Source organism: Diaporthe citri (assembly GCF_014595645.1).
Source record: "Diaporthe citri strain NFHF-8-4 chromosome Unknown scaffold_12, whole genome shotgun sequence".
Lineage (NCBI taxonomy): Eukaryota > Fungi > Ascomycota > Sordariomycetes > Diaporthales > Diaporthaceae > Diaporthe > Diaporthe citri.
In genome coordinates this window covers 795,165-821,382 of record NW_025064857.1, presented here as the reverse complement: position 1 = coordinate 821,382, position 26,218 = coordinate 795,165, and the positions used below count along the sequence as shown (strand labels likewise).

The following is a 26,218-nucleotide window of genomic DNA, read 5'->3' as shown; positions in this document are numbered from 1 at the left end:
TAATAATTTATTTATATTTTTAATTAAAAAGAAAGCTAATATTACTTAATTTAAAAAGGTAAACTTAGTTATTATTATTATACTCCTTAAAATTAAAAACTTTTATATAAATATTATTTTATTTATAAGTAAATTTAAAAAGATTATTAACCTTAAGTTTAACTTATATTATTTTATTATTATTAACCTTTTTAATAATCATTTTACTTAGCATAATAATATAATTAATATTAATAATTAATGCATTATTATTATCTTTACTTATAATAAATATATTATTATAACTTTAATTTTATATATTTTCTTTATTAATTTATAAAAAGCTATTAATATTTTATACTTTATTAATTTAAATAATAAAATTAATTGCATTTTTATTAACTTTATTTTATATAAACTATTATATATAAATTAAAACTTTAATATTATTAAAATTTATTATAATAAGAATAATTAAATTAATTGCCTAATTATTATTTATACTTAAAAAGCTAAGTTTAATAACTCCTTAATTATTATTAACCAAAATACTATATATAATTATATAGCTAACTTAATTAACTATATTAAAACCCATAGCATAATAAAGTATTATGCATTAATTAATAATAAGATTAATTTAATTATTATTAATATTATTAATAATATAATTAATATAATTTAAAGAATTATTAATAATAGCCATAGTAATAATAATATTATTAATATTAATTAAGCAAAACTAAATGCTAAAAATTTTATAATTATATAATTATACTTATATTTTATTATAATAAAAATTAAAAAAAAATAATATTATTTTTATTTTACTTTATCTTAAAAAAGTTTATTATAAATAAAAGTAATTTAAATTTTTTCTTTTAATAACTAATATATTAATTAATTTATAAATTAATAATTTTATATTAATATAAAAAAATATTATAAAAATAAAATATATTAATAGCTATAATATTTATATATATAACTTAACTTACCTTATAAATATATAATTATACTTATTATTTTATTTATTTTATCTTAAGAATAATGCTTAGCGAATTTATAATAAATTTATAATAAATTTATAATAATAATTAAAATTCTTATTATAATGTTATAAAGGTAAATTAAATTTAAAACCTTATTATATTTAGCTATTATATTTTTTATATTATAACGCTATTTATATATATTTTTAGCTTAATTACTTTACTATTAACCACTTTAATAAATTTACCTTATATAATTTATTTTACTATTATTAAGCATAATAAAAATAAATTAAATTCTATTAATATATTAAATTAAAGTATACTTTGTTATTTACTTAAAAATAAAAATTAACTTATTACATTATTTATAAAAAAAACCCTTTAATATTATTATTAATTACTTTTATTATATTAAATATTTTAGCTAAACTATAAATATACTTATATAATTATTTTTTTTTAATATTTAAAGTTTATAATAGCAGCTAAGATACCTTACTAAGGACTTTTATATTTTTTTTGCTACCTTTCATCGCTATTAAGGCGGCTTTTAAGGTTTAAACTTTTTATTCACCGCTATTTCCTGGATTTACTTAAGTTTATATTACTTATTAATATTATAAGAAGATTATACTTAAAAGTAAATTATTTATAAGGGGGAATTTAATATAATATAAATAGATTACGGTAAATTTATGGTAAATTCGCTGTAAATTTATGGATACTTGTAAATTCATGATATTTTTACGGTAAATTCATTATAAATGTATGGTTTTATGATGAATTTACTGTATATATACTTAAATAAAGAAATTCCCTGCAAATTCACCTTGAATTCACGAGGGACATTAAATTTCAAACCTTTGTTCTCATTAAATAAGCCTTGGAAAAGATTTTTAGGATTATTCTTAATAGCATTTTCTTTTTTAAGTTAAGCTTAAATTTTAATGCTTTAATATATATAATTTTCCATTTTATTAAAGAGTAAAATACTATACTTATTAAGGGATGCTATTTTTAAAATAAATAAATAAAGTATTTATTAAGATAATTAAGATAATAAAAAGAAAGATATAATAAATTTTAAATAAGTTTAATAAATTAAGGAATAAAGATATAAATATTAAAGTAATATAGTTATAAAAAGAAGAAGAAAGGCTTTTAAATAATATATTTTTAAGGTATTATAAATTGAAGATAGCTAAAATATAGTTAAGTGTTTTTAAGAGAGTTTAAGGATTATTATAGTTTTATTAAAATTCACGTTTTTAGTATTAATTTAATATGGTTTTTAAATTTTAAAGAAATGTTTTTATTATTTTTAATAAGGGCTTTTAAATAATATATAAATTATATGGGTAGGTTAAGTATTAATGGAGAAATGATTAAGTATTTAGGTAAAAAAGGTATGGTTTTTATATATAAGCTTTAAGTTAAGAGATAAAGTTAATTTATAACGTTAAATAGGGCGATTTAATTAATTAAGGGCTTATTAATTAACCTAATTAAGTAATTAATTAAAAGGTATGTTTTTAAGTGTGGAGCTTATTTTATTTAAAAGGTTTGAAAAGTAGTAGTGATTAAGGGTGTTATGTAATGTATGTTTTCCGTATTAGGTTAGCCGTTTTTTGTATTAAGTTAACGTTGCCGTTTTAGGTAAGCTTTAGGCTTTATAACCTATTAAATAATAGCATTAAATGCTTAATCTTTTAGGCTAGCTAACATTTATTTAATGGGAGGGAAGGCCCCTATTTATAGTTATTATCCTTCATACAGTGGCAAACATATAGGGAAAAGGATATCCCGTATTAATAATAGCCTAGATATCTAGAATATTCCAACACGTCCTAGCCAAGGATACGAAACTTGACTTTCCTCTCGAGCCAGGCCACGAGCAGAACCTTGCAAGGCTGGTCAATGAGGCGGATCCCGCCACCTTTGGCTTGCATGGAAAGGACGTCCTCGATGAGAGCTTCCGCAAGGCCTCCAAGTTGGATCCCAGCCAGTTTTCCACGTCTTTCAATCCTTATGAGTTGGGGATTATAGACACCGTTGCTCAAGCTCTACTCCCTAGTACGAAGGCGGCGGATAGTTACCGAGCTGTCAGGGCGGAGCTGTACAAGCTCAATGTAAGGCCCAAGCTTCTGATTTTCCATCACGTTACGGTATCACATGTTACAAAACGGTTGACGCCTGTAGATATACTCTGGACCTTCGGGTAAATTCAAAGCGCATCTTGATACTCCGCGATCCAACACTCAATTCGGCTCTCTTGTCGTCTGCCTGCCTGTCCAGCACGAGGGTGGAAAGCTCGTCGCTCGGCACAAGGGCAAAGAAATGGCTTTCGACTGGGGAAATAGCACCCAAAGCATCCAATTTGCAGCTTTCTACTCCGATGTGGAGCATGAGGTCCTCGAGGTCCACTCTGGCCATCGGGTGACGCTGACCTACAATCTGTACGCCGGTGAGTTGGATTGCCCGCTGAAACGACCTCGGGGACAGGGTCAAACTGTATGCTGAGATCTACACGCCAGTGCGAGGTAATGGGTTGCTCACCGGGCACTGCCCCACGCTTGATGCCAAGCAACTTCCGCTGTATCAGTCCGCATGCGAGATGTTGGGGTGCCAGAAGTTCATGAGCGAGGGTAAGATGCTGCAGCCAGCTGGCTCCATGTAAGAGCGTTTGGAGCTTATCATATGCACAGGAGGCTATCTCGGTTTCTTCTGCGCCCACGCCTACGCGCATACCAACACCCAAACGACTAAATTTCCCGACATGCTCAAGGGCATCGACATGGCCATCTGGGAGACATTTACTGCTCTCGGCTTAGAGACTATGGTCCGACCAGTTAGTAAGTAAATCCCCGTGTATCTGTTCCGGGAACCATTCCACAAGTTGGCAGTGAGTCGAAAAGGTCATGGTCTCAAGAATCTCTATTCTGAGGCTTCTCCTACATATCGCCTTGTTCTTCTCTTCTCTTTCATATCAATCGTGTCGAAAACCTGAGGACTTTCTCGCTGATCACAATTCAGTTGACTTCGAAAATAATGTCAACTACTACGACTTTGATGACGATGAATCGGAAGATAGTGAACCTAGTGACAACAAATTAGTTCCGGCAGAGAAGCGCATCATTGGCTCTGCACTTTCAGACATGTACTACGGTGGCTCGACAGAATGGGACGATGATGTACTGGAAGGTTTCGCGGACGAGGTGTTGGGTAACGTACCCGTGCATTGGCTGACAGACCCTGGAAATGAGGAGCTACAGGTGAACTTCATTGCTGTGAGTACCTTCCCTTATGTCCGAGCTTTGAGTCCCATTTGCACTTGCTGCTCAGAAAGCCTGACGCTTTCCTGAAACTTCGTGCTGCTGACTCAGTATTCCTCGGCAGTACGGTAATCAGGCCAGTCATGATTCTTTCTACTCTCACTGTGCCATCCTTGTCAAGGTTCCCACGTGGGCTGGTCGCGTTGCGAAAGGGCTGGGAGTCGATGATGGCCTAGGAGTAGATGATGGACCAGGAACATCCTACAACGAGGCTACGTAGCGATGAGGCTGAAAAATCCTATTGTTATCTAGATTCACTCCTCTATTTGTTACCAATGAATGGCCATTTGTGGACCGAATACATAAGCACCCCATTTATTCGTATCTGTATCTCCTCTACATTTTCCCATCCGGCATATTAACCCGCCATCCCATTTCTTCCTTGCCGTCTCATCAGTCCTCTCTTCTCTTCAGTCGTTTCTTACAAGGACGTGCGTCTCATTATGTCATTAAGCAACGATCCGCCATATATGCTGCATTCATAGGCAGTATTCTAACGGGATGTATAGTTGGAGGAGGCATTGTCGGCAGCGTCGGTGCGCTCATCTTCCAAAGGCGATGGAGGGCCAGCAAGGCAAAGAAGACCAATTACACCAACTCACTCGTCGTCATGGAACGCATGAGCGACGACGACCAGGGTGCGAATAAGCTTCTGCACACCTGGGTCTGCATCTGATACGACGCCATTGAATGTGTTCGGTACTACCGCGTCATGGACATCGGCCACGTTTGGCGAAGCCCCCGGTCCCAGCAGTATACGTCGGTTGAAGTTTTCATCCGGGTGGATCGGATGTAGGTGAGTGAATGCCTTGGTTTGGAGTGTCTATCCTTTCTGGGGGTTTCCAGATAAGTGGTTCTCCCTTTATATATATCCCCTAACCGGATAACGATAACTCGGACGGTAAGTGGTTATTATTATGATACTAATGTGTTTTTTTTCATCTTATTGTAATTATAACTCTCCAGCATTATCACAAGCCACTCTATCACATAAGACGTTATTTGAGGCAAGTTGGGGGCCTGCCATCCTAATGAGGCGGTGGACGAACAGCCTCAGGGTAGCTTGGAGGGTCCGCTGAGATCGTGACTGGCTCGATCTCCTCGAGCCCAGTGGATTGCTTGTAATTCGGAAGAGGCTCAGGATCGCCAGCCTCTCCCAGGTCTTGCCGTTGTGCAGGGTGTGTTGGTGCAGACGTCACTGCTGCTTGTTTAGAACTCGTGGAGCCGCAACCGCAGCAGCCACAACAAGCCGAACAGCCCATGATGCACATGACACAATGTAATATCCTAGACCGTCTCAATCAGCCCTTACATCCGGGACAACATAGAACGTCATTGATGGATGACATACCAAAATACAATGATCATCGTGGCGGCGCGATCCTGGTCCCGTCTCCACGGTGTGGGATAGCTTGGATCCGTCTGGTATTCCGCCATGACAAAGAACAGCCACCCGGGGATCCCAAGACCGATAACGAGCAAGTCGAAGAAGATCGTCCCTGGGCCGAGAGGTCTTGGTCCGAACTAATATCGCGGTGCGAGGCGGGCGACGGTCTCCCACACAGCGACCGCGAGAGACACGGAAGCCTACAGTATCATCACCGCGTCAGCCTGGTGTGTTTTCGGGGCCGTTTTTTTTCCGACCAAAGATTCAAAAGAAACAAGTTTTCTCACCATGCTTAGAGCCAGCCCGCTCTGGCCCAGCGTCCTTCCTCGTCACGAACGGGTCGTCAGCGTCCTCAGGCCTGCGGATAGCGCCCTGCCACTTGCGAATATAATGCACCAGGTAAGCGATGACCGCGACGGCAAATACGGCCGCTGGAATGCGGAGGACGATGAGCTGCCAGAAGTACCCGTCTCGTCGCCTGCGGCGCGGCTTGGACGAGATGTCCGTGTTTTCGCCCCTCGGCGAGGTTGCGCCCCCACCCATCACGGAAAGCTTGTGCGGGTATGGCTACGGGGATCACGTCGTTGGTTGCAAGGGGGTTCGCGTGCGGAGTAGTTAACAAGCCTCGAAGGCGTTCCGAGCCCGTGAGGCCTATGGGCGGTCGGGCGGTCCAGTGCTGGTAAGGAGTCGTGGAGATGATGATGAGATTGAAGTCAAGTACAAGCCGACCGTCGAAACATTGAAGGTGATCAGGAAGAATACGCCGCTCGTCCCCCAGGGAGCACGGTCTCTAGCATTGCGAGGCTCTCGTACCCCCAATTTGGGACCTGCCTTGGCACGAGGGGCGCGAAGGATCACACCAGTCTGGCCTCAGCCACTCCCCAAACAATAAATCTGCCTAGCCAACAAATCACCGTCAGAACTTGGTCAAAGCTCACCGTATTGGAAGCGACATCAGGATCCAAAGTGGTGTGCAGTACACGAATCACTCAAAATTAGGGCTCTGTATGAAACCTTGTTTTGTGTGAGTACGCCCGGCCAAGACTCACATGCAGCCGAGACCATTGGTACATGTGCGAGGGGGGGGGGGGTGATGACGGATAACGACCATTGATTGCTTGGAATGGACTGGCTAGATGAAAGATTATATTGGACTTAGCACTGATTTATGGCAGTCACTGACTGGCTTGACCAGTCACTCACTGTACACCACGCCAAAATATGGAATGACGCCTGCTTGCCTATTGGCACAAACGCTCGTCCTGGAGAGTCTAGTTATGATGAGTTCTAGTTCCTACATTACTCTTGCCGCAAAGAAACCTTACAATTTCAGCAGATGACAATGCGCGTCTGCTTCCCCTCCAGACACCGCGCCGTCAAATATCCCGCGCCAACTCTCACCCAAGTCGCAAACTTGCCCTCATTTTCGTTCATAGGCTTCACCACAAGCACATAACTCCTGCCATCAGCATCGCCGCCGCCAACTCCAAGCACCACGCAGTGCAGTAGCGGGCTATCTGCCTCCTCGGGCCGATCAAAGACCAGCAGGGCCTCGTCCGGGTCCTGCGCACGCGTCAAGTCAAACCTCTCCGCCATCCCCTCCAGCGTCAGTCCTCCACCTTCCGGCAGCGGCTTCGTCGGCGCGTCAGCCCAACCAGACCGCGTCCACGGAGATGCCAGGGGCCTCCAGGACGTCTTGTCGAATGCGGGCTCGAGGTAGTCGATCCCGCCCATGCACGCCATCCACGACCAGCTTGGCGGAGACACGCTGGTGCCAGAAAAGTCAATGGGCTCAAGCCGCCCGACGTCTTCCCCCCTCCGCCACAGCAGACTGCGGCGAAGGTGGCCCCGCAGCACAGGCCCCTCGTCAAACAGGCCGAACCCGCCCTCAGTAGTCCGGAAGGCTCGCAGCAGCCGTGTCTGCAGGCCGTTGATGGCATACAGCCGATCCGAAGGCCGGCTCAGCCCCAGCCGCGAGTATTGCGCGTACAAGTTCTGGTACCGCACGATGTGCTCGCCCTTGCTGGCGGACAGAATCATCTGCGGGAAGTGGGTGTCGCCAAGGAATGCTGCGCGGAGGCTTGTGGAGCAGCCGGCGTTAGTAAAAGGGAATCTGGTTGCTGAAGAACGAGGGAATGGGAGGCCTTTACTTGCTCATCTTCGCCCCTGTCTCACACCGCACACCCGCGCCGCACTCCCAGTACGTCTGATGCTCCGTAAAGAAGATTGTCCTTCTCGCGAGCGCATGCTCCTGTAACACCCACCCTCGACTGTTCAAGTGTCCTCGAAGCGCATGAGCGTCGAAGTCATCCACGTTCTCACACACATAAAATGGCCCCTCCCCCTCCTTCGACCGAAGCGGGACATAATCCCGCCCCCGCCGCGGCTTGAGGAACCCGCTACCCTGCCCCACTGCGCATGATGCCGCCAGCACGCAGTACGCGCCGCGGAACACACGCTCCATTCGCTTTGCCTCGGTGCCAAAGTCCCCGTCGGGCCCCTGTACGATACAGATCGAGTCGATCCAGAGGTAGCGGACTCCCAGCGCGCGTGTCACAGCCACGGCGTGCTGGAACGTCGTTGGCAGGTCGGCGATGCAGATGCCAGCCAGGTGTGCGGTGATGTTCGAGGTGTAGGTGCAGAAAAACGGCGGCGCGCCCCACGGGTGAGAAAGTGTGATGTACCGTCCCGTGTCCGAAGGCCGTGTCTCCCACAGCCGTATAGTGTCCGCAGAATCGGAAATTCCGACGTCCAGGAGTCGCGTAGGAAGAAGGGTTTCCTCGTCTGTGGAATAGTCTGTTGGGGCGCTGCGTTCGTGGTGGTGCTTGGTGTCGCATTCATGAAGCCACTGGCGGATGACTTCGAAGTGTGCGGCGCTGCCGGCGACCGATAGGGCTGGAAGCCCGATCTGGAAGTCGGCCAAAGCCTTGAGTTCTGTGGAGAGGGATTGCCTTTGTTCAGCTCACGGTGATTCGTTCCAGCTGTCTATCTTGGGGGAAAGCCTCACCTGGGGCACGGCAGAGGGAGAAGCTCCGAGTAGGGCCCATCCACAGCCAGGACCCCACCCGCGCCAACGTGACGCTGGAGCTGCGAGACACCCCTCCCTCTTTACTTGCCTTCCAGAGCAGACGGCAGAGATTGCACGTCGGTGCCGTCTGTTGGAGTCGGCCAACATCGAGCTGAACCTTGAAGCCTGCCCTCGAGATCTCAAGTGTCGAGCAAACTTCGCACAGCTGCGCCTCGTTTCTCACATCTGGCAAGCCTGCCAGCTTTCTTTTCTTGATAAATTTGAAGACGCTGGCGGAAAAATGGTTGTCGACGTTCAAAACCCATTCATCATCAAGCTTGATGGCGTCACTACATCTTGTTTCGGGCAATAGGCAAGGTAACAAACTCACATCCTGCATGTAGTAAGATTGGCATGTCAGTTGCAAATTTATTCCAACGCTTTCTGTCCTAGAGAAAGACTTACTGGCTAAATTCATAATTCCCATGCAGGGTTTTGTCAGACATCTCTGATTCCTCAACACGTCCGGTCCGCCACTCTACGGAAGAAAACTCACATGCTGGTGGTCAAGTCAGCGCATTGCTTGGAGCCGCGATTTAAACAGCTGGGATATTGCACTGATACTCCTCACTTACGTTCTGCATGATCACAGTCTTAGTTGGGTGCCTATCATCCGGACTCTTACCCACCGTTTCTGTTACCGAGGGACTGCGGTGGCACACTCACATACTCCACGATGTCAGTTCAACCGACATGTAACTCCACCGCACCCAGACGCAAACCTCAGGGTGGAGAACTCACATCCTAGGCATCAAACAATGCATCGTCAGAAGCCCTGCATTACGATGGATTCGATAGGGACAGATTCAACTCACTTTCTGCGTCGGGAAATCAGCATCAGCGGGTTGACAGCTCCTAGTGCAGTGACGGCCGCTCGGGATCATCGCCTACATTCTCTGGCCCCGGGACCCCGAGGGATCCCGGCTTTGACACTCCGCCCGGTATTTTCAACGAGTCGTCCTGTGGTGCTGCAACGTCACCTGAGTCAAGATAAACCTTAGGCACGCTGGGCGCGGTTTCTACCGAACTCATCGTCGCGGTGTTGTCGGAGAAGACAAGACTGGGAGGCGTTGAAGCGGTCGTTGCTGTAGTTTCGCCAGCTGAAGTTGCCCAGACAGGTTGCTTCGCTGGTGCGATAGTGGAAGAGCCGGCTGGGTAACTCCCTGCCTGGTCTGCAGCCAACCCCATGATGTCCCGCATTGTCTTCAGCAGCTCGGTTGCTTTGGCCCGGGGTGACTCGTTGGGTTCCGCTACTTTGAGCCTGGCGGTAGGGGTGGGAGCGGAGTCTGGGCCTGTGACTTCTATCGTGGGCTTCCCTTCTGGTGTTGATCGGCTTTTGAGGTTGGCGCTCGAGCTAGGGGGCTGCGGCGGCTCCTCTACTATCTCGGCTGCCTCTGCATGGGGATTCTCTGAGTCGTACGAGTTGATGGAGTTGATAAAGTCCACGGTCTGCGCCCGACTGAATCCGAACCCGCCTTCGGCCGGTTCGTCTCGAGGACCGTGGGTCGGCCCGTACAGTTCCGCATCAGCGGCGTTGAGGCGTGCCAGCTCATCGGGCTCGAGGGCTGCCAGATATGTTGGGAGATGAACGACCAGCGCTCGGTTGCGGACGAAGTGAAGAAGCTTCTTCAAGGCCACAATCTTGCAGACCGCTTGGTTGTCGAGTTCATCCATCTTGCGGCTAATCGAAGCACGGACTTGGAGCTGGGCGTTGACATCCAGGCGGGCTCCGAGCCGCTTTTCCCAGAATTGATTGTTTCCCGAGCCTCCAAGCAAGGTCTCGAGGTTCTTGAGGCCGACTGTGCCCTCGGCCAGCCAGACAATGAACTCCAGCATAATGCAGCCGAAGGACCAAATATCGTACAGGCGAGATCGCGTCTTCAGGAGGGTGTTTCGACCCACGACAAACACTCCTTCGCTCATCTCTGGCGGTTCGTATCTGATGGAGGCGCGATAGATCGAGGCGTTGTTCTGATCGGCAGTCTTGCACTCCTTCTCCTTGGAAAGGCCCCAGTCTCCAATCTTTAGTGTACCCAACAGCCCCGGCCCGCCACCCTCAGGTCTGAAACGCAATATGTTCTCGGGCTTGAGGTCACCGTGCACGATCCCCTCCTTCAACTCGGGCGAGTAATGGAGAGTGCAGAGCGCATCGGCCAGGCCAAGTAGCTGGGCGACCACCTCCTTGACCAGGCCCGGTGTCGTCTCCGGCGATTTGTGGTCGTTCCAGAAGTCGCGGAGACTTCCGCCGTCCGCCCACTCGCAGATCAGGTAATGGTCCCGTAGCTCGCCGTCTCCCCTGCGAAATGCGGTCACGAAGCGGAGTATATTAGGGTGCTTGAGGCGAGTGACAGATCGAAGATTGGCGAGCTCCTTCGTCCAATTATTGATAACCTTCTGGTGATCGGACTCATTCGGGCGAATCTGCTTGAGGGCATAGCTCGAGGGCATCTTCGAGCCGAACTGATTTTTAAGTCAGCCACTACACTAAAGCGTCGGATATCTTGGGCATTTCAAGGCACGAACCAAATTGTCTGGGTCCTTCATGTGTCCTGCCCGGACTTTAATTTCGGACACAATGCCGAAGCCCCCTCCTACGTTTTTTTTGCCCCGCATTTGAAAAGGCAAGACAGACGATTTCCTGAGGTCCTGATTGTCGTCCTTTGTGGAGAACACTGGCGCTAGGAACACCCACTGCTCGGTCTCGATGAAGGATAGCCTTCTTGCCAACTCCCAGATTTTCTCGTTGGGGTCTATTTCATGGAGCCTGGAATCAAAGTTCTTGGTCGAGGTAGATGATACATTGGTATCTTTCATGCCCAAAGACTCCTGGGATGACCTGTCCCAGTCGTCGTCGTCAGATTCGTCGTCGCCGTGATCATCTTTACTGACTGGAGGTGGCAGCCTCGTCTGTTCCAGCGGCAGGTCAAAATCCGACATCGAATTCTCCTTGAAGAGGACCATCGCATTCAAGAGGGCATTGTTTTCCAGATGCTGCCTAAGGCAAATGGCGAAGAGGTTCCGGGCTCGGAAGACAATATAGTCGACGAGATCCTGGTCGACTTCGTTCTGTCCGGCCGCCAGCCCCTTCGCCAAGGTGGCCCGAACATCATCAGGTACAATCAGACCTTTGATCAACCCATTCGGTGCGAACTTCCGCGTTGGGCCAGTGTCGAATTTGCTTTTATCCAACTTTCGAGTGATCCTTTCCACCAGGGAGGTGTTGTCCTTCATGTCATTCCCTTTGATTCGGCCGAATCGGCGAGGATCCAGTCGGCAGGCTGCCTCTCTCACGGTCTTCAGGTTTGCATCGTCGCGGCCGAGCGTATCCTCGAGACAGAGAAAAGTCCTCAAAGGCGCAACAAAATCCCGAAGTTGCCTCGACAACTGATCCAGGTGGTCTATGCTCCCTTGCCTCGCTCTGTCACGTGCGCGTTCTGTCAGCAGGGGGATCATCTCCAAATACATCGTATCTTCACTCACCCTTCGGTGGCTTTATCGATGAGTGAACATGCTAACATGATATCCAAGAACTTTCTTCGCAGAATCAAGGAAAGACTGTTGAACCCGTCGTTGCTTTTCTCGGTGATGGATAGCGGACTTTTGTTCTCGACTTGGATGTCATTGCCCCAGTGCTGGAGGCTGAGGAGCAGCCCATTCATATGAAAGTATTCCTTGACTCTTGACTCCGTCGAGGTCTGGTGCTTGTCCTTTAAGCCGTTAGCCGCAAGCAGGACCATATCTCGAACCCTATTTACAACAGCGTCGAAGAGCTCATCTAGTGGTTTGAGATCAAGCTGATGCAAATGGGCGTCCTCATTGAGGGCCTCATCCGCGTCCATGATCACAAATATCATATCATCACTCGGGACGGCCCCGCTCTTGTCGCTCGTATCCTGGCCCATTGCGATGAAGCGATGTCCAAGGCATGTCGGAGGAGCAGGGGAAGTCGAAGAATGCCCTCTTGGAAAGCCTTTCCATAGAAAAGACGCCCCCACCACCTCGACGCGGGGTCTTAATCAGCCGCTTGGGTGGCGTCCCGAGAGTGCAGATGCAGCAGCCAATCCAGGGCAACAGCTCTACCGGTGTGACAAGATTGCGCAGTTTTGTGATACGCTGGCGGTAGGCTTTCATCTTGTCATGCATGGCGTTCCGAAAAAGCAGATCCAGCTGCCAATCTGGGCCGATGGCTCAACCAGTGTGATAAAATCGCGCAGTTTTGTTATACGTCGGGAGTCCAGAGGACAGGCTCCCACAATATATTGTGTGGCTGTAGATGGGGCTGTCCACAGCCTGCTCCTCGGAGCCGCCAGGGGATCTGATGCCGGTGTGACATATATCGGCAGCTCGCCGAGAAGCTTGCAGGGCATCATGTGTCTTCCCTTGTGCTTTGTCCCATTCCTTTCTTCCTCGCAAATCATGCCCACACCCGGCATTGCGGAAGCCGGCTTCGCTGTCGGCGCGGCCAACGCCTTGGCGGGCGTCCCAAACAACGCGAAGACGTGGAACGCGGTATACCACGACGTCGTCGACTTCCTCAAGAGGGTGGACCAGGCCCGCTCCGACTTGGAAGCTTGTGCTGCCAACTTCAGGGAGTGGAAGGACATTTGGAAGTACAAGTCTGCCGAGTGGGACTCGTGTGCCTCGCTGTTTCTGAGGTCTCCATACCACGGAGCAACAGCTGATGAGCAGAGGCCAGCGGACAACCAGACGCCGGCAGGTGACCAGCATCCACCACTGAATCATCAGACACCAACAGACGATCACAGGCTGCCCCAAGGTCCATGGTCGGCCGGCAGCCATCAACCCCCAAGCCATCAACCCCACGAGATCAGACGGAAACCGGTGGCCGGCACCGCCGGCACCCCGCCGCCAGCCGCCCAAGGTGTTCTGCCCATGCGGAACCAGGGACCGACTGCCACGCAGGAGCTGGTCACCATCAACGCCGAAAACGCGGCCGGCGCTGATTCCAACGATGATAGCCTCTACAAATCTCTCTGGGGGGACCAGTACAACCAGATTCAGGACTGTGTCCACAGAGTCGTGCAGGGCATCAGAGGCATCGACGAGCACATCGACAGGATTATGAACGAGAAGAAAAACTCCCCAAAATGGAGAAAGTATCTCAATGTTCACCGAGCCCGCTTTGTACGCAATCTCGCCTATGCCCTCTTCAGCAACTCGGCCCTCCGAGAGGAGATCGTGCAATTGAAGGGGAACATCGCCGGCCTCAAGGAGGTATCGGAAATGAGACTGAGGAAGATGCAAGGCAATGCGGCAGATCTCAAGCTGACTGGAGCCAAGGCTTTTCAATTGGCAAATCTCGAGTACTTTGGGCGGAAAATCGTCCAGGAACTGCGCGGCTCCTTCCCAACAGCTTCAGCCTGGTCGCTTGAACTCTGCCACCCGGACATTGCCGGCAGCGCGGCCGAATGGCAAGATCTTACCTCGATACAGCTGTGGCTTTCCTATGCCACACCGGTGGGACAACATGATAAAGCCCAACAGCGCATCATTTTGGATTATTCCCTGGTCGATGACCCAAACCCGCCACAGTGGGCCTCTGCGCTTCCTGGTGCCAACCCTGCTGACAATTCTCACCGAGGCCTTGCCCACAACCCACGCTTGACCGAGAACTGCCAAGGGACGGGCAAGTTGACCGTGCCCTTCAACAAACTCTTCAAAATATGGCACGATGGCAAATCCTCCCCGGCAGAGCTCTGGGCCCGGGACCAGGCCTACCTCGTCCTATCGCTGGTCAACTGGTCCCTGCTGCTCTGCACAAGCGACTGGACGGCCAAGTGGTGCTCTTCTGGGCTCCATTTTGTTCGGGCCGCGACTGATGTTGGGAGGGCCGGCAACAACTCCTTTTTCTTCCCTTCGTTCAGTGGATGCGCCTCGAAGGCGCCGGGCACAACCGTCAACCAGAGACAACACCACCGCCATGACTGCTGCCATAGCAGCCTGAAGCTCTGTAATCTGGGCTTAGTTCTTGCCGAGGCTATCTGCATCATCCCTCTTCGCGTCTGCACAACCAGAAAAGACCCGTACGAGAAGTGCATCGGGCGAGATTGGATACCATTGTCTGAGGACGCCCTGTTAGACTTGGTGGAGAAGACGTCGAGGTCGAAAGGCGTGAGGCACGCCGTGCAGAAATGTCTTCGCTCTCCAACCACTCTCCAAATCGCGGAGAACAAGCTAGCTGGCTCCTTCGAGGAATACGTCAAGATGGTCTTCGATCCGTGAGTACCTTTCAGGTTGTCGTCGTCTCTAATCGCACCATCTAGCTTGACTCCCGTGTCGAACAAGCACTTTGAGCGGAATGAACTAATAGGCGGCATCGCATTCGCTTTAGCGTGAAAAAGTGGTGTGAAACTCAGGAGAAAAACTACGAAGACAACATCAAGCCAAATTTGGCTTATATCCGGGCACACATCGGATCGTGGGAGGGAGAAGATGGGAGAAAGCTCTATCTATGGCCGGATGCTGCCTTCCATACACCTCATGAGGAGGTGCAAGATGCCGGGGCCGCGGCTGGAAATGTGTGACACACTTAAATACGTAGTCCCATGACATATTATTCGATACTCGGCGCCACTTGCTTTTGAGGTTTCGCTTTGGGTCGCTTCGAGTGCTTCGCGTGGGTGGGTGGGAAGCGCGAGCGACTTGGTACGGCTTCTGAACGGGCTTGACTGGACATGTCGTTAGGGCGGGGAGAGCTGAAGGTCGCGACCCTCCTATACCAAATACCTTGTGTGGCTTGCCCAGGCGCCTGTAGCAATAAAAGCAATTGGTTACCGGAAAGGTGGTGTCGGCGGCTGCAGGCCCCCATGAAATGGCGCGGCACCATGCGTGCCCCGACCATTTGGGAAGGTATCTGACACCATCTCCGAGTCCCCTGTATCTCACCCTCTTCAATAATCTCAGCACTGCTTCCACCGAGAAGCACGGGGCGTCAGAGCCTAATTATTTGTCAAATGGTTGCCTCCTGAGAGTCCGCCCACCCGCCATAGTCATCGCCACCGAGGACGATGCCGACAGGCGAAGTGGTGCGCGTCGGCGTACTTGATCAGGTCACCGCCGACGCAGATCCCGAGGAACCATGTTCAAGTGCGTTGAGTTGCTTCTCGGCCTTGACCCTTTCAGCCGGAACTGACCAAGATTGGCTAAGATTCAAGCCAACTCGAACCCGGCTTCCACATGCAGACACCAAGGCGTGCGTCTGCATCTTCTATGGTGTCAGAACAGACCGGTACAACGAATCTTACGGGCGCCCCGTCCCAAGAGTTGCCAGTCGAGTTCAATCCACACCCTGCTGCTGCCGACACTCTGCTCCATGCTGGTGACCACCGCGAAGACGTGGTTTCGGGGACCAAAGCACGCTCAGATCACCATCCAAAGTCAATCCAAGAGCTGGACAATGACCTTGTCGTAAGTCCCGCAAGGTTCCCTTCCTATTTCCTGCGACGAAGCAGAATAGAACTAGCAGTAACGCTCCTATCTCAGGAACGGGATCCGGGGTCCAGTGATATCAGATCCACGCAGCCAGAACTCGAGACAGACGAACAACTCAAGTTCCCTGTTGTCGCAGTCGACGCCATCAAAGACCCCGGCGCCGCCGTCGTCCCCCACTCCAGGAAAGTAAAACGGACCGTCATCACCCGCCTCGGCCGGCGCGAGGCGGCACAGCACCGGCGGTCGCGGTTCCCCGCAGATCCGCCTCTCGACACCTCGCTGGGTCCGCTGAACAGGGAACTCTTCGCCGCGTCGATCAAGGCCGAGACTCTCTTCCACCGCTTCCTCCCGGATTCCGAGCTCCTCCGCCTCGTCAACCCAGCTTCGGTGTTTCGGGAGCACAAGCGGTGCCGCAGCCGATTCCGGCGATGGGGACTCCGTCGTGGCCCCGGCCGCAGCGACGGGAGCTTGCACGAACTCGCCGCCGCCATCTGCGGCGACGCGACTGAGCTCTCCAAGTCGTACCGCCGGATATTTGCCATCTTGGTCATGATGGGCCTCCCGTGGAAGGTCCTAAACTTCATACGCCACAGCAACACCGACGACGGGCTGCCATACGAGGGCCGCGAGGGCAGGGGATTCAAGGTACGGTACTACCGTCTGGTGCCGAATAGCTATCCCGATATCTCGAAGCCTCACCCTGAATCAAAAGGCCCTGAGGGGGAGACCCAGCAACACGGCAAGGCCTTGAAGCTGAAGCGCCTTAGGAGCTTCCGTGGCTGGACACGTTCCAAAAAACGAAAGTTTGAGGGCTTGCAGTGGATGGTGCGGGCGCCATTCTTTGCCCGCAGGTCAGATGCCGACAACCCGATTCACCTCTACGATCTTCCGGACAAAGCCATTGTCCCATTCACGTTGTGGCAGCGGTTTGGCGAGGGAGGCGCGGGCGAGGTATTCAAAGTCAGAATCCATCCGGCACATCACGGTTTCGAACGCAAGGGTACCAAGGTAAGGCCGTCCCCTAAGGGGTAATATCCTCCCCGAGTCGTCACGTTTCAACATTCCCTTTACCATCATTCCACTCCGCAGCACAACAGTCCCCACGCTGACAAACACACAGCTCGATCAGAACGACAGCCTATTCGCCGTAAAGCGTCTATTCTGTCCCGACATGGACACTATCCGCGCGGAAACGCGCATGTTCAAGCTCCTCAGCCGCGAGGACCACCCGCACCTCAACTCGCTCCTAACAACATACACTCAGGACGCACAGTTCCACCTCGTCTTCCATTGGGCCGAGTGGGACCTGTGGAAGTACTGGCAGAACCACGACCCACGCTCCTCTACCTTCACCAAGTACGGCGGCAGCGCGGGCGACTCCTCGACAGCCCTCTGGCTCGCCCGAGAATGTGCTGGGCTCGCCAGTGGCCTCCTGAAGATCCACGGGCCCCACGACCCAGCCTCTTTCGCGCACCAAGACTCCTTCGGCGTAGACGTCGCCCAGATGACAGCCGCCGAGACCGCAGACGCAGCAGCAGCCGGGCCGCCGCCCCCAAGGCTGTGCCACCACGGCGACATCAAGGCCATCAACATCCTGCTCTTCCCCCGGGACGGCACCCAGCTTGTACCTGCCCTACCTGGCCTCCCGCCGCCCGAGCCCCGGCATGCGGGCTGGACGCTCAAGATCTCCGACTTTGGGCTCGCGGGCTTCCGCAAGCCCGGCGCGGCGCGCACGGGCGGGACGGCCTGGACGCCCAAGTACATCCCGCCGGAGTGGGTGACGCGGCCCGAGAGCGTCGAGAAGCCGGCGTGCGACATCTGGGCGCTGGGATGTGTCTTTCTCCAGTTCATCGGCTGGTATCTTGGCGGGTTCAAGCTGGTGGAACACTTTGAGGATGCGAGGAAGGACGAGGATGGGACGATTCGCTTCTATCGGCTCCCTGCCGGGCCAGAGGTTATAGAAGGGGGTGGGGCTGTATCGGCCTCGGTGAAGGGATCTGTTACAGAGGTGAGGCAAGCCCCTGGGTACGAGCGGGAACATGTTAGGGCGCAGTGAGCTAACCAACTTTCAGTTCATCAAAGATTGCCGCCGCAATCAAAGATGTAGTCGGTACTTCGACGAATTCCTTGACCTGATTCAGAAGCACATGCTTGTCGTCGAGCTGGAGGGAAGCTCTGGGGATGGGTCACAGCCTTGGCGATATGACTGCGAGGCGATTGAACGGACGTTGCGAGAACTGCATCTCAAATATAGTGAGCCAGGCTCCCCGAGCTAAGGCTGGAGACAGCCGGGTATCTAGCTACGCGAAGTACTACCCGTCGTCAGGATTGTGATTAGTATGACCCAATTGGAGCAAGTCCTTGACCATCCAGTTCCCAAACCAGACACGACGGGATGTCCGGCAGTCTGGATACAAATTGTCTTGCCCCTTCGCGGAAGTACGTGTACCCACTCACAACACAAGCAATTCACACATAATCCTGATTAGCATTGCTTAACTAAATAATGGACCGTAGGATCCCAATCAAATGCGGTCATAATTCAAGCTTTACGTATTAAGCTATGAGCTGAATTTTCGGATGTTAACCGTATCGGAGAAGAGATGATTGATGGGCTGGGATCATTCAACCTCAACAACGCCATCCTTCTCCCTTCTTGCTTCCTCAACTCGAGCGTCCAGGTCACTCTTGAACTGCCTCTTTGACCCCGGCACGAACCAAGAACTTGACGAGAACAAGGCGTTCATCTCCTCCAGAGGGAGCTTCTTGGTCTCAGGCATGAATGCCCAGAAGAAGATGGCGTTTGTGAAGTTGCAGACCACAAAGACGAGGAAGTACCTCCAGCCAATATCTGCAATGGCCGGGGCAGTGACCTGCCCAATCATCGTGTTGAATGCGAACGAGGTCATGACTCCGATCGAGATCCCCTTTGAACGAGTCTTGGTGTCGAAGACCTCGGCGGGAATGATCCAGGACAGAGAGCCACAGGTGAATGAGAAACTGACTTGGTAGACCCAGTTGATGACGATGAATACCCAGGCAAGTGCACTCTGACCTGAACTAGAGGCGTTGGGGAAACTCGCGATGGCGGCGGTGACGATGATGAAGCAGACACCATTGATTGCGTTGCCGAGGATCAAAGGCCAGCGGCGGCCAAGCTTGTCGATGAAAAGTATGGTGCATAGCTGAGCGAGGACGGAAAGAACGTTGCTGATGGCCTGGTACTTCAACGAATCTGTTGTCCCAATGTTGACCTGCTTGTAGATATCGGGCGTAAAGTACTGGATGGCTGAAACACCAGTCATCTGCACGGATGCTTGCAAAGCCACCATCAGCAGGAGCCGACGGAAGCTCGACCGATCGGTGAAAAGATCGCGGTATCCTCTCGCAGCGTGCTCGTGCTCGTGGGTGATAGCCGCCTGGATCTGGGCAAACTCCTCCTGGACCCATACGTCGTTCTCGTTGCCGTTGGCATGTAGCCTCGCTAGTGTTTTAAGGCCTTCGCTCTCCTTGCCGTGATCGATCAACCAACGTGGTGATTCCGGGAAGAGGAGTATCATGAGTGCAAGGATGCCCGCCGGTATGATCTGAAGCCCAAGCGGAATTCGCCACTGCTCGCTGTTGTCGTAGTGCAGGTTGGTGCCATAAACGGTCCATGCTTCGCGAGGTTAGTCATGATGCCATCTTCAAAGTCCAGGAAAAGCACCTACTTGCAAACACGGCTCCTATTCCGAGCATAAACTGTTGCAGGCCGGTGACACGACCTCGAATGGAGGGATGGGAGATCTCGGCCTGGTACATTGGCACGATCATGACCAGGAAACCAACGCCGAACCCTCCGACAGCGCGTCCAGCGTAGAAGAAGTTCAAATGCTGGCCTGCAGCTTGTAGGGCTCCGCCGAGGCAGAAGATGGTGGCGCCAATCATGATGGCCAGTCTCCGGCCGAGCCAGTCACCCACGGGTCCCGCGAGTCCCGCACCAAAGAATCCACCACCAGTGAACAGAGACACTACAGCACCACTTTCTTCTTGTCAGCTCGGTTGGCAGTGTGTGGGAGGAACCACATACACTTCATTCTTGTTGGGGTTGAAAAGCGCGACGAACGAGTCCGATGCAACACTGCCTCCGATAACGCCGAGATCATATCTGTTCCAGTATTAGCCATGTTCTGGCGGGGAATGCTGGTATCTGGGACGAATACATACCCGTAGTTGAATGACCCCAGAGAGGCGAAAACGCCTACCAGGAACTGTTGGGCGATTAGCTACGAATCGGCGGGGCGGCCAGCACATGAGCATCGATCTACGTACCTGGTAGACCCTGGGAGAAAGCACCATTGTTTAAAGATACTGCGAGCCTTGCGGAGGATACTGAGATTTGTCGAGACCAGAACACGGTGAGGAATGGTGATGCAGAGATGCTCAGGGGAAACGTAGTCTTATACATCAGCACATTAAGGCACAGCATGACCTGAGAACCCTGCCAAGCACGTGGCAAAGATCTAGACGCGGTTCACCAAAGGCCTAAAATGAGCTCTCGCTGTTTGTTGTCCCGAAGGAAGAATTCCGCTGCGCGCTTGATTCCTTGGGGTTAGACGACATTGGCGTAGTCTGGCCGCCCGGGGAAGTCTGGGGAAGAACCACTGAGCGCATGCTCACATAGTCACATCGCGTTCCCGGCAGCCTGGACAGGTTTCACTAGCCCGTTACCACATAGCCGACCCAATCGTAATACGCGACCCCATGCCCCGCGTTCACGGATTCGCCCGCTTGTTCGCTTCTGGCAGGGGCACAGACTGCCGCTAATCATAATTGAGGTTGGAAATATGCATGAAGGATCGTACGCATGGCTCCTCGACGATTCGATGTGAGGAGCCTCGAGAAAACATACACCACGTGCCCGAAAGCCGATGCTAGCGGCATGACCATGTTTGAGCAAGGCCGGGTAATGCATCTGAGCAACAGAAAATGGACTCGGAATGGTCAATACGCATACAGGTCTATTTGTCAGGGAAAGAACTAGGAACTTAGTATCTCCTAGGTGCCTCCCACATGATCAAAGCATTCTGGCACTTGTCCGGAATGGCCTTGGTCCTGGTGCCAGCACTGCTCCAATCAGTCGAAGAGTCTCTAGATTCGGAGTGACAAAATTCTACGAGTTGTTTCCTGTGGCAACTCCCCAGAAATATCTACACCAACTACCCAGAATGAGTAGCATGCAAGCTCCAAATGCTTCCATAGAGATATTCTTATTTCTTTGGCGGTCCTCTTCGAAGAACCTCCTTCTTCTCTCCTGAAGGATTTCAAATCCAGCCATGCGCTGCTTGCGAGTCCATTGCAGGCGTCTCAGGTCCACCGTTCTCCAAGCGATGGTGGCGAGCACAAGTGACACAAACACTGACACACCTGCGAGGACAGCGTATACGATAACCACGATGTCGTATGAGTTGTGATCAGGGTCCTGGATAACACCGGTAATAACCCGTACGATAATATTCATCCTGTTTCATCTCATCAGTGAACTGTTCCGTCTTCAACGTTAATGGCGGCCAGCTCACGCATTACTCATGGTAATCTTGAGTGCATAGGCAGAGCCAAATGCAGAGGGGTGCCAGAGGGATGTGCGGATGCTGTCGATGATGGTCGTGGGACCAAAGTAGTACGCAAAGGCAAATACGCCCAAGGATGCAGCGGCACCGGTCACGTTGCCGCCGAAGCACAGAAGAAGCATTGGCGTGAACATGCCGACTCCGCAGAATAGCACTGTGATGACATATCAATAAGAGTCGCATGGTTACGTCACGGGCCTTTCCTTTACTTACGGATGGAAATGAGGTTGCCGTACATGTCGAGAAAGACACCAAGTAGTGGTACAATGAAAAATCCTGCTTTTGATCAGCGTCTTAAGCTCGTGGCTGACTAGAAACACGGTTCGATGTCACTTACCTGCATACTGAGAGGTTGCCGTATACCACCCTGCAGTGATGGAACTGACACCGAACCTCTGCTCAGCAAGTTCAGTGACATTCTGGAGGAACACGATAGCTGTACTGGTTTCGAACAGCGAAAACGCCTGTATAGCCCAAAATGACCATGGTAACTCGAGAACCTTCCTAAATTTGAATTTCTTGGATTTCTCTTTCGGGATCTGGCCAGTGGCTGGCTTACGTACTCCGTGAAACTTTAAGTTGCAACTTTCGTGAACCAATAAAACACAATTATCATAACGTTTGTGAAAAGATTCATAAAGCAGGCAATCCAGAAAACCCATGCAAAGTTTCCTATCCAAATAGTAATAATGTTAGCAGACGACTTCCCGACAAACGCGCCAATCTTGCCGATCCCTAGCTCAAAGCCCAAGGTTGAGGCGAAGCCATTCCCTAGAGCAAACCACGAGGAGAACACCTTATACTGGGCGACTTGAGTCACGATATCTCCGAGAGCTTGGACGACACGCCCAGCGATCATGAATTTATACGAGCGAGTCTGGGCAGCTCCCGCGACAAGGATGGCTCCGATAGAGAAGATCGCATTCCCATAGAGTATGGCGCCTCGGGGATGTTTCAACATACACGAGATACTCAGACAAAAGTAAGAAAATGGTCACTAACCTGCACCACCGATACGATCAGTCACGATTCCGCTGACCAACATGAGAGCCGTGACCATGAAATCCTCGCTCGCTTCCAGCAGGGCAAATTGCGTGTTGTCAATTTTCATCTCCTTCTTCATCGTCGTCTTCATCGCACCCGTAATACCTCCACTCCATTGTGATCCGAAGCCGATGAAGGTGACAAGGAGGATGGCTGCCAGTTTCCAGGTCAGGGGCGGCGGCCGGAGGCTGCTATGGCCTGAAGCAGCATCACCCTCAGCCTGCGCAGAATCGGGGTCGGCAGTGATGGTCACTTCGTTCTTTTTGGCGTCAAGGCCCTCCTCGGAGATAAGGGTCTCGTCCGAACCGACTGCGACTACTTTGCTGAGCTCCATCGCCATGGCGACTCGTGTTCCCAGGGGAAAGGATAGACAAAAGTGAGCAGGACGCAACTGTGAGTGACTTGTGAGTTGGAGAAAACGTTTCGGATCAAATTTATGAAGGATGTGATTCTTGGTTTATACTGCATAGGCGGGAAGCCTGGCATCAATTTGCGTGAGCCCATTCATCTCAACATCGGCAGCGTATCAAGCTGACTAGTGATAGAATTTTTATCAGATCCATCAGATAACATGATGCTCGGGGGTCCAACGGAGGACTCTAGCCTGTTGCGTTGCTTGGCAGACCCACTCGTATCTGAGCACACTGCTCGTAAATACGGACAGTAGCATTACATCCTCATGGCCATCCAAGCTTTGCGGTTGTTCCCCTTGCCAAGATGCCAAATACCTAGGTTGCAAAGATCTCGCCGCTCTTTCAATGTTCTGGCCCGCTCAATGGACATGGGGCTCGCCGACAGCGGAATTGACCGACTGATCGACACCGGACAGCTGCTCTGGCCTGGAACACGTTCTCATCTTCTGAACCCCTATTCGACAATTACTTTCTCTCTAAAGTGCAGCAGTGAATACGGAGTAAAAATTAGAGGGTGTTTAGTACTATTTAAAGATTACCCTCTTGGGGGCCCTTCTGCATCCGGACTGTGCCCAGATGTCCACCTCGAATACAAGCACATTTTGCCAGTCTCAGTCGACTCTGCTACGTAAGATATGGATCTCCAGGACTGTTCGACTACAGGCACGACAACTGAAACCAGCGGGGACGACCTATCAGAAAATGGCCGAGCTAGAAACATTGCAAGCATTGGCGATTACGATGAATCCATGTCAGAATCTAGTCTCTCCGGTATTCCTATGCTTTCGAACCGTTGACTGAACGATCACTGAAATCGTATCTATTCTACCAGCTGCGCTGGTTCAATCAGTCGCTTGATTAATCCATATTAGCGTACAGAGCCGGCCTCTTCACCGCCGCATTCCCGGCAGCACAAGGCGCTACGGCGATGGTGTGGGGCCTCACCGAGGCCATGGGAATCCTCTAGCTGACAGGTACATAAACGATTCTGGCCAGGGGCGCATCCTTACATCATTGCGGCTCTCCTAGGTGTGGTTCCCAACAACCAACCCACTTGTCTTCAGACTGAAGGGGGCAAGGCATGAGTACCCCAGACAGAGGCACATCTTGACGTCGATGACAATCATGCGTTCTACCTATCTGACCAAGGATAAAGTACAACGGCAATCCTTGATTCATCGCCTTTCCCGGCCGCAATTGTGACTAAGAGTGGGAACTGGTCACTGGCCTTTTCATGTCATTCTCCTGCCATGAAAATCCTGTTTCTGTGGCTGCCGAAGCCACCACACTCAGGAATGGCTATATTTTAAGAGCAGAAAACATGGCCTGGGCCGGTACATGACACAACCGTCATATGATCTGGATCTGCTCCATAGAGAATGGGGACCTCAGCTTTTAACGGCGCCGGGGCTTATCTGGGAGGAGGTCACTGCCTTCACTCCTAGCTGGTTCTTGCAGAAAACATCTACCATAAAGGTGAAGTACCTGAACATTGACGAGATCAAAGATACTGAACTCAGCAGCTGCTACTTAAAGGAGATATCTCTGACCGTCGATGACATGAGATACGTTGCGAAGCTAGCTATTTGGCCATCAAGGTAAGCATCATATGGGTCGTTCATTGATCACTCACATCTAATACTTGCACAGAGAATTTGAGATGGTCCACCGCAGGCGAATTTGCAGACTCAGTACATCTTCTTTCAGGCTGCTATCGTTGGATAGCGCAGTACAGTGTATATTACACGGTCAAGAATCGTGGTGAAATTTCGATCGCCATTACCGGCAAAATCGGCCGGATTGAGCAGTGCATATGGTTACGTCGTAGCCAATGGACTGTCTAATTCCAGCTCAGCGTTAGTGTCGATGGAATGTATCTCACAATACTTGAGGCCATCTACCGCATCGTCATCGAGGGGAGTGATAAGCCACAAGTGCAATCCAGTACATTACCGGTGCACGGTAGAGCTCTCGAAGAAGGAAAAAGTCGGAACGGAGATTTCAGGGATTCGAGGCTTCCGATTATACCGACAATCGCCCCCTAGCCAAGAGGTCCCATCGGCAGACATGTCACAACACTTATGCCTACTGGACGAGTATCAGCTCTGACCGAAGCTTCGTATACATTGCAGATCGAAGCCGTGGACAACGCAACAGCATCCAAATCTTTGTGAGGACTTTCGTGGAGGGCAATGGAGTGAATTATTCTGATGTGGCAGGGCGTGAGATGTGGCTGAGTGTGCCTTACCCAGCAGACGCGTTTTGTGCCCGCGCTGCATGAGACGACCGAAAGACCTTCCAGCTAGCCTTGCATCCAACAGACGCCAGCCTTGTTGTGACGCATAGGAGTTATAGTGAGGATGAAATGTTCATCTGTGATATATACCGTAGGTTTCAACCACCGCAGTGGACTTTGTTCAATGCTGACCTCTGTGGGGAACGAATGTTTGGCCGTCGGAGTCTTCACGCGAGGGAATAAGCAAAAGATCAATTTCTCAGATTTCGGGGGATATGCAATCCTTGAGATGAAAGCTGGTGACTGCACCGTAGTTCCGCTTCCGGCAAGCGGTCCGTTGCAGTTGACAGGCTCTCCAAGCAATTATCGACATGAGGATGAAACATGCAGCCAACAGGCAGAGCCGGACTCGGCCCTGTACCTCTTGAGATCATCAGAAGATGGATCTCGAATCAGAACGCCAAGTTTTGCTCCTTTGATTGACTCGAACATGTTGCCCGAACCGCCTTCCACTCTCGGATTTCGCAACGTCGTGGCTCCTGCCCAAGGTGGCGGCAGTTCGCACTCAGTCGTGGAAGCATCCTGTGCTGGCTCAAAGGTGAGGCTCGCTTCGAGGTCAGGCCTAGACATCCTACTATCGCGGCTGCCCCTGACTGAGCAGAACGAACATCGACAAGTAGACGTCATTCTCCCAAAGGTCGTCG

The 26,218-nt window shown here is 50.2% G+C and overlaps 8 protein-coding genes across 8 annotated transcripts; 3 read left to right on the top strand and 5 right to left on the bottom strand.

Moving 5' to 3' along the window:
- Nucleotides 1–1,669: 1,669 nt before the first annotated feature.
- Nucleotides 1,670–4,982, top strand: INS49_004528 (uncharacterized protein; the record flags this gene model as incomplete). The annotated part of the gene is made up of 7 exons (XM_043165317.1): nt 1,670–1,672; nt 2,798–3,103; nt 3,174–3,438; nt 3,509–3,619; nt 3,680–3,826; nt 4,008–4,265; nt 4,816–4,982. The coding sequence occupies 7 exons, from the start codon at nt 1,670–1,672 to the stop codon at nt 4,980–4,982; spliced, it is 1,257 nt and encodes a 418-aa protein (XP_043018032.1).
- Nucleotides 4,983–5,334: 352 nt separating this feature from the next.
- INS49_004527 (uncharacterized protein) lies at nt 5,335–6,236 on the bottom strand (the record flags this gene model as incomplete). The annotated part of the gene is made up of 2 exons (XM_043165316.1): nt 5,335–5,504; nt 5,981–6,236. The coding sequence occupies 2 exons, from the start codon at nt 6,234–6,236 to the stop codon at nt 5,335–5,337; spliced, it is 426 nt and encodes a 141-aa protein (XP_043018031.1).
- A 786-nt stretch (nt 6,237–7,022) lies between these two features.
- Nucleotides 7,023–9,206, bottom strand: INS49_004526 (uncharacterized protein; the record flags this gene model as incomplete). The annotated part of the gene is made up of 4 exons (XM_043165315.1): nt 7,023–7,773; nt 7,844–8,627; nt 8,701–9,050; nt 9,166–9,206. The coding sequence occupies 4 exons, from the start codon at nt 9,204–9,206 to the stop codon at nt 7,023–7,025; spliced, it is 1,926 nt and encodes a 641-aa protein (XP_043018030.1).
- A 409-nt stretch (nt 9,207–9,615) lies between these two features.
- Nucleotides 9,616–12,662, bottom strand: INS49_004525 (uncharacterized protein; the record flags this gene model as incomplete). The annotated part of the gene is made up of 3 exons (XM_043165314.1): nt 9,616–11,220; nt 11,284–12,178; nt 12,241–12,662. 3 exons carry the CDS (start codon nt 12,660–12,662, stop codon nt 9,616–9,618), a joined length of 2,922 nt encoding a protein of 973 aa, XP_043018029.1.
- A 514-nt stretch (nt 12,663–13,176) lies between these two features.
- INS49_004524 (uncharacterized protein) lies at nt 13,177–15,003 on the top strand (the record flags this gene model as incomplete). The annotated part of the gene is made up of 1 exon (XM_043165313.1): nt 13,177–15,003. One exon carries the CDS (start codon nt 13,177–13,179, stop codon nt 15,001–15,003), a length of 1,827 nt encoding a protein of 608 aa, XP_043018028.1.
- A 785-nt stretch (nt 15,004–15,788) lies between these two features.
- INS49_004523 (uncharacterized protein) lies at nt 15,789–18,268 on the top strand (the record flags this gene model as incomplete). Its single annotated transcript, XM_043165312.1, has 4 exons — nt 15,789–15,867; nt 15,929–16,188; nt 16,264–17,220; nt 17,333–18,268. The coding sequence occupies 4 exons, from the start codon at nt 15,789–15,791 to the stop codon at nt 18,266–18,268; spliced, it is 2,232 nt and encodes a 743-aa protein (XP_043018027.1).
- A 565-nt stretch (nt 18,269–18,833) lies between these two features.
- On the bottom strand, nt 18,834–20,550 carry INS49_004522 (uncharacterized protein; the record flags this gene model as incomplete). The annotated part of the gene is made up of 5 exons (XM_043165311.1): nt 18,834–19,870; nt 19,923–20,233; nt 20,282–20,359; nt 20,419–20,462; nt 20,524–20,550. The coding sequence occupies 5 exons, from the start codon at nt 20,548–20,550 to the stop codon at nt 18,834–18,836; spliced, it is 1,497 nt and encodes a 498-aa protein (XP_043018026.1).
- Nucleotides 20,551–21,364: 814 nt separating this feature from the next.
- On the bottom strand, nt 21,365–23,199 carry INS49_004521 (uncharacterized protein; the record flags this gene model as incomplete). The annotated part of the gene is made up of 5 exons (XM_043165310.1): nt 21,365–21,713; nt 21,771–21,975; nt 22,035–22,097; nt 22,159–22,257; nt 22,824–23,199. 5 exons carry the CDS (start codon nt 23,197–23,199, stop codon nt 21,365–21,367), a joined length of 1,092 nt encoding a protein of 363 aa, XP_043018025.1.
- Nucleotides 23,200–26,218: the final 3,019 nt, after the last annotated feature.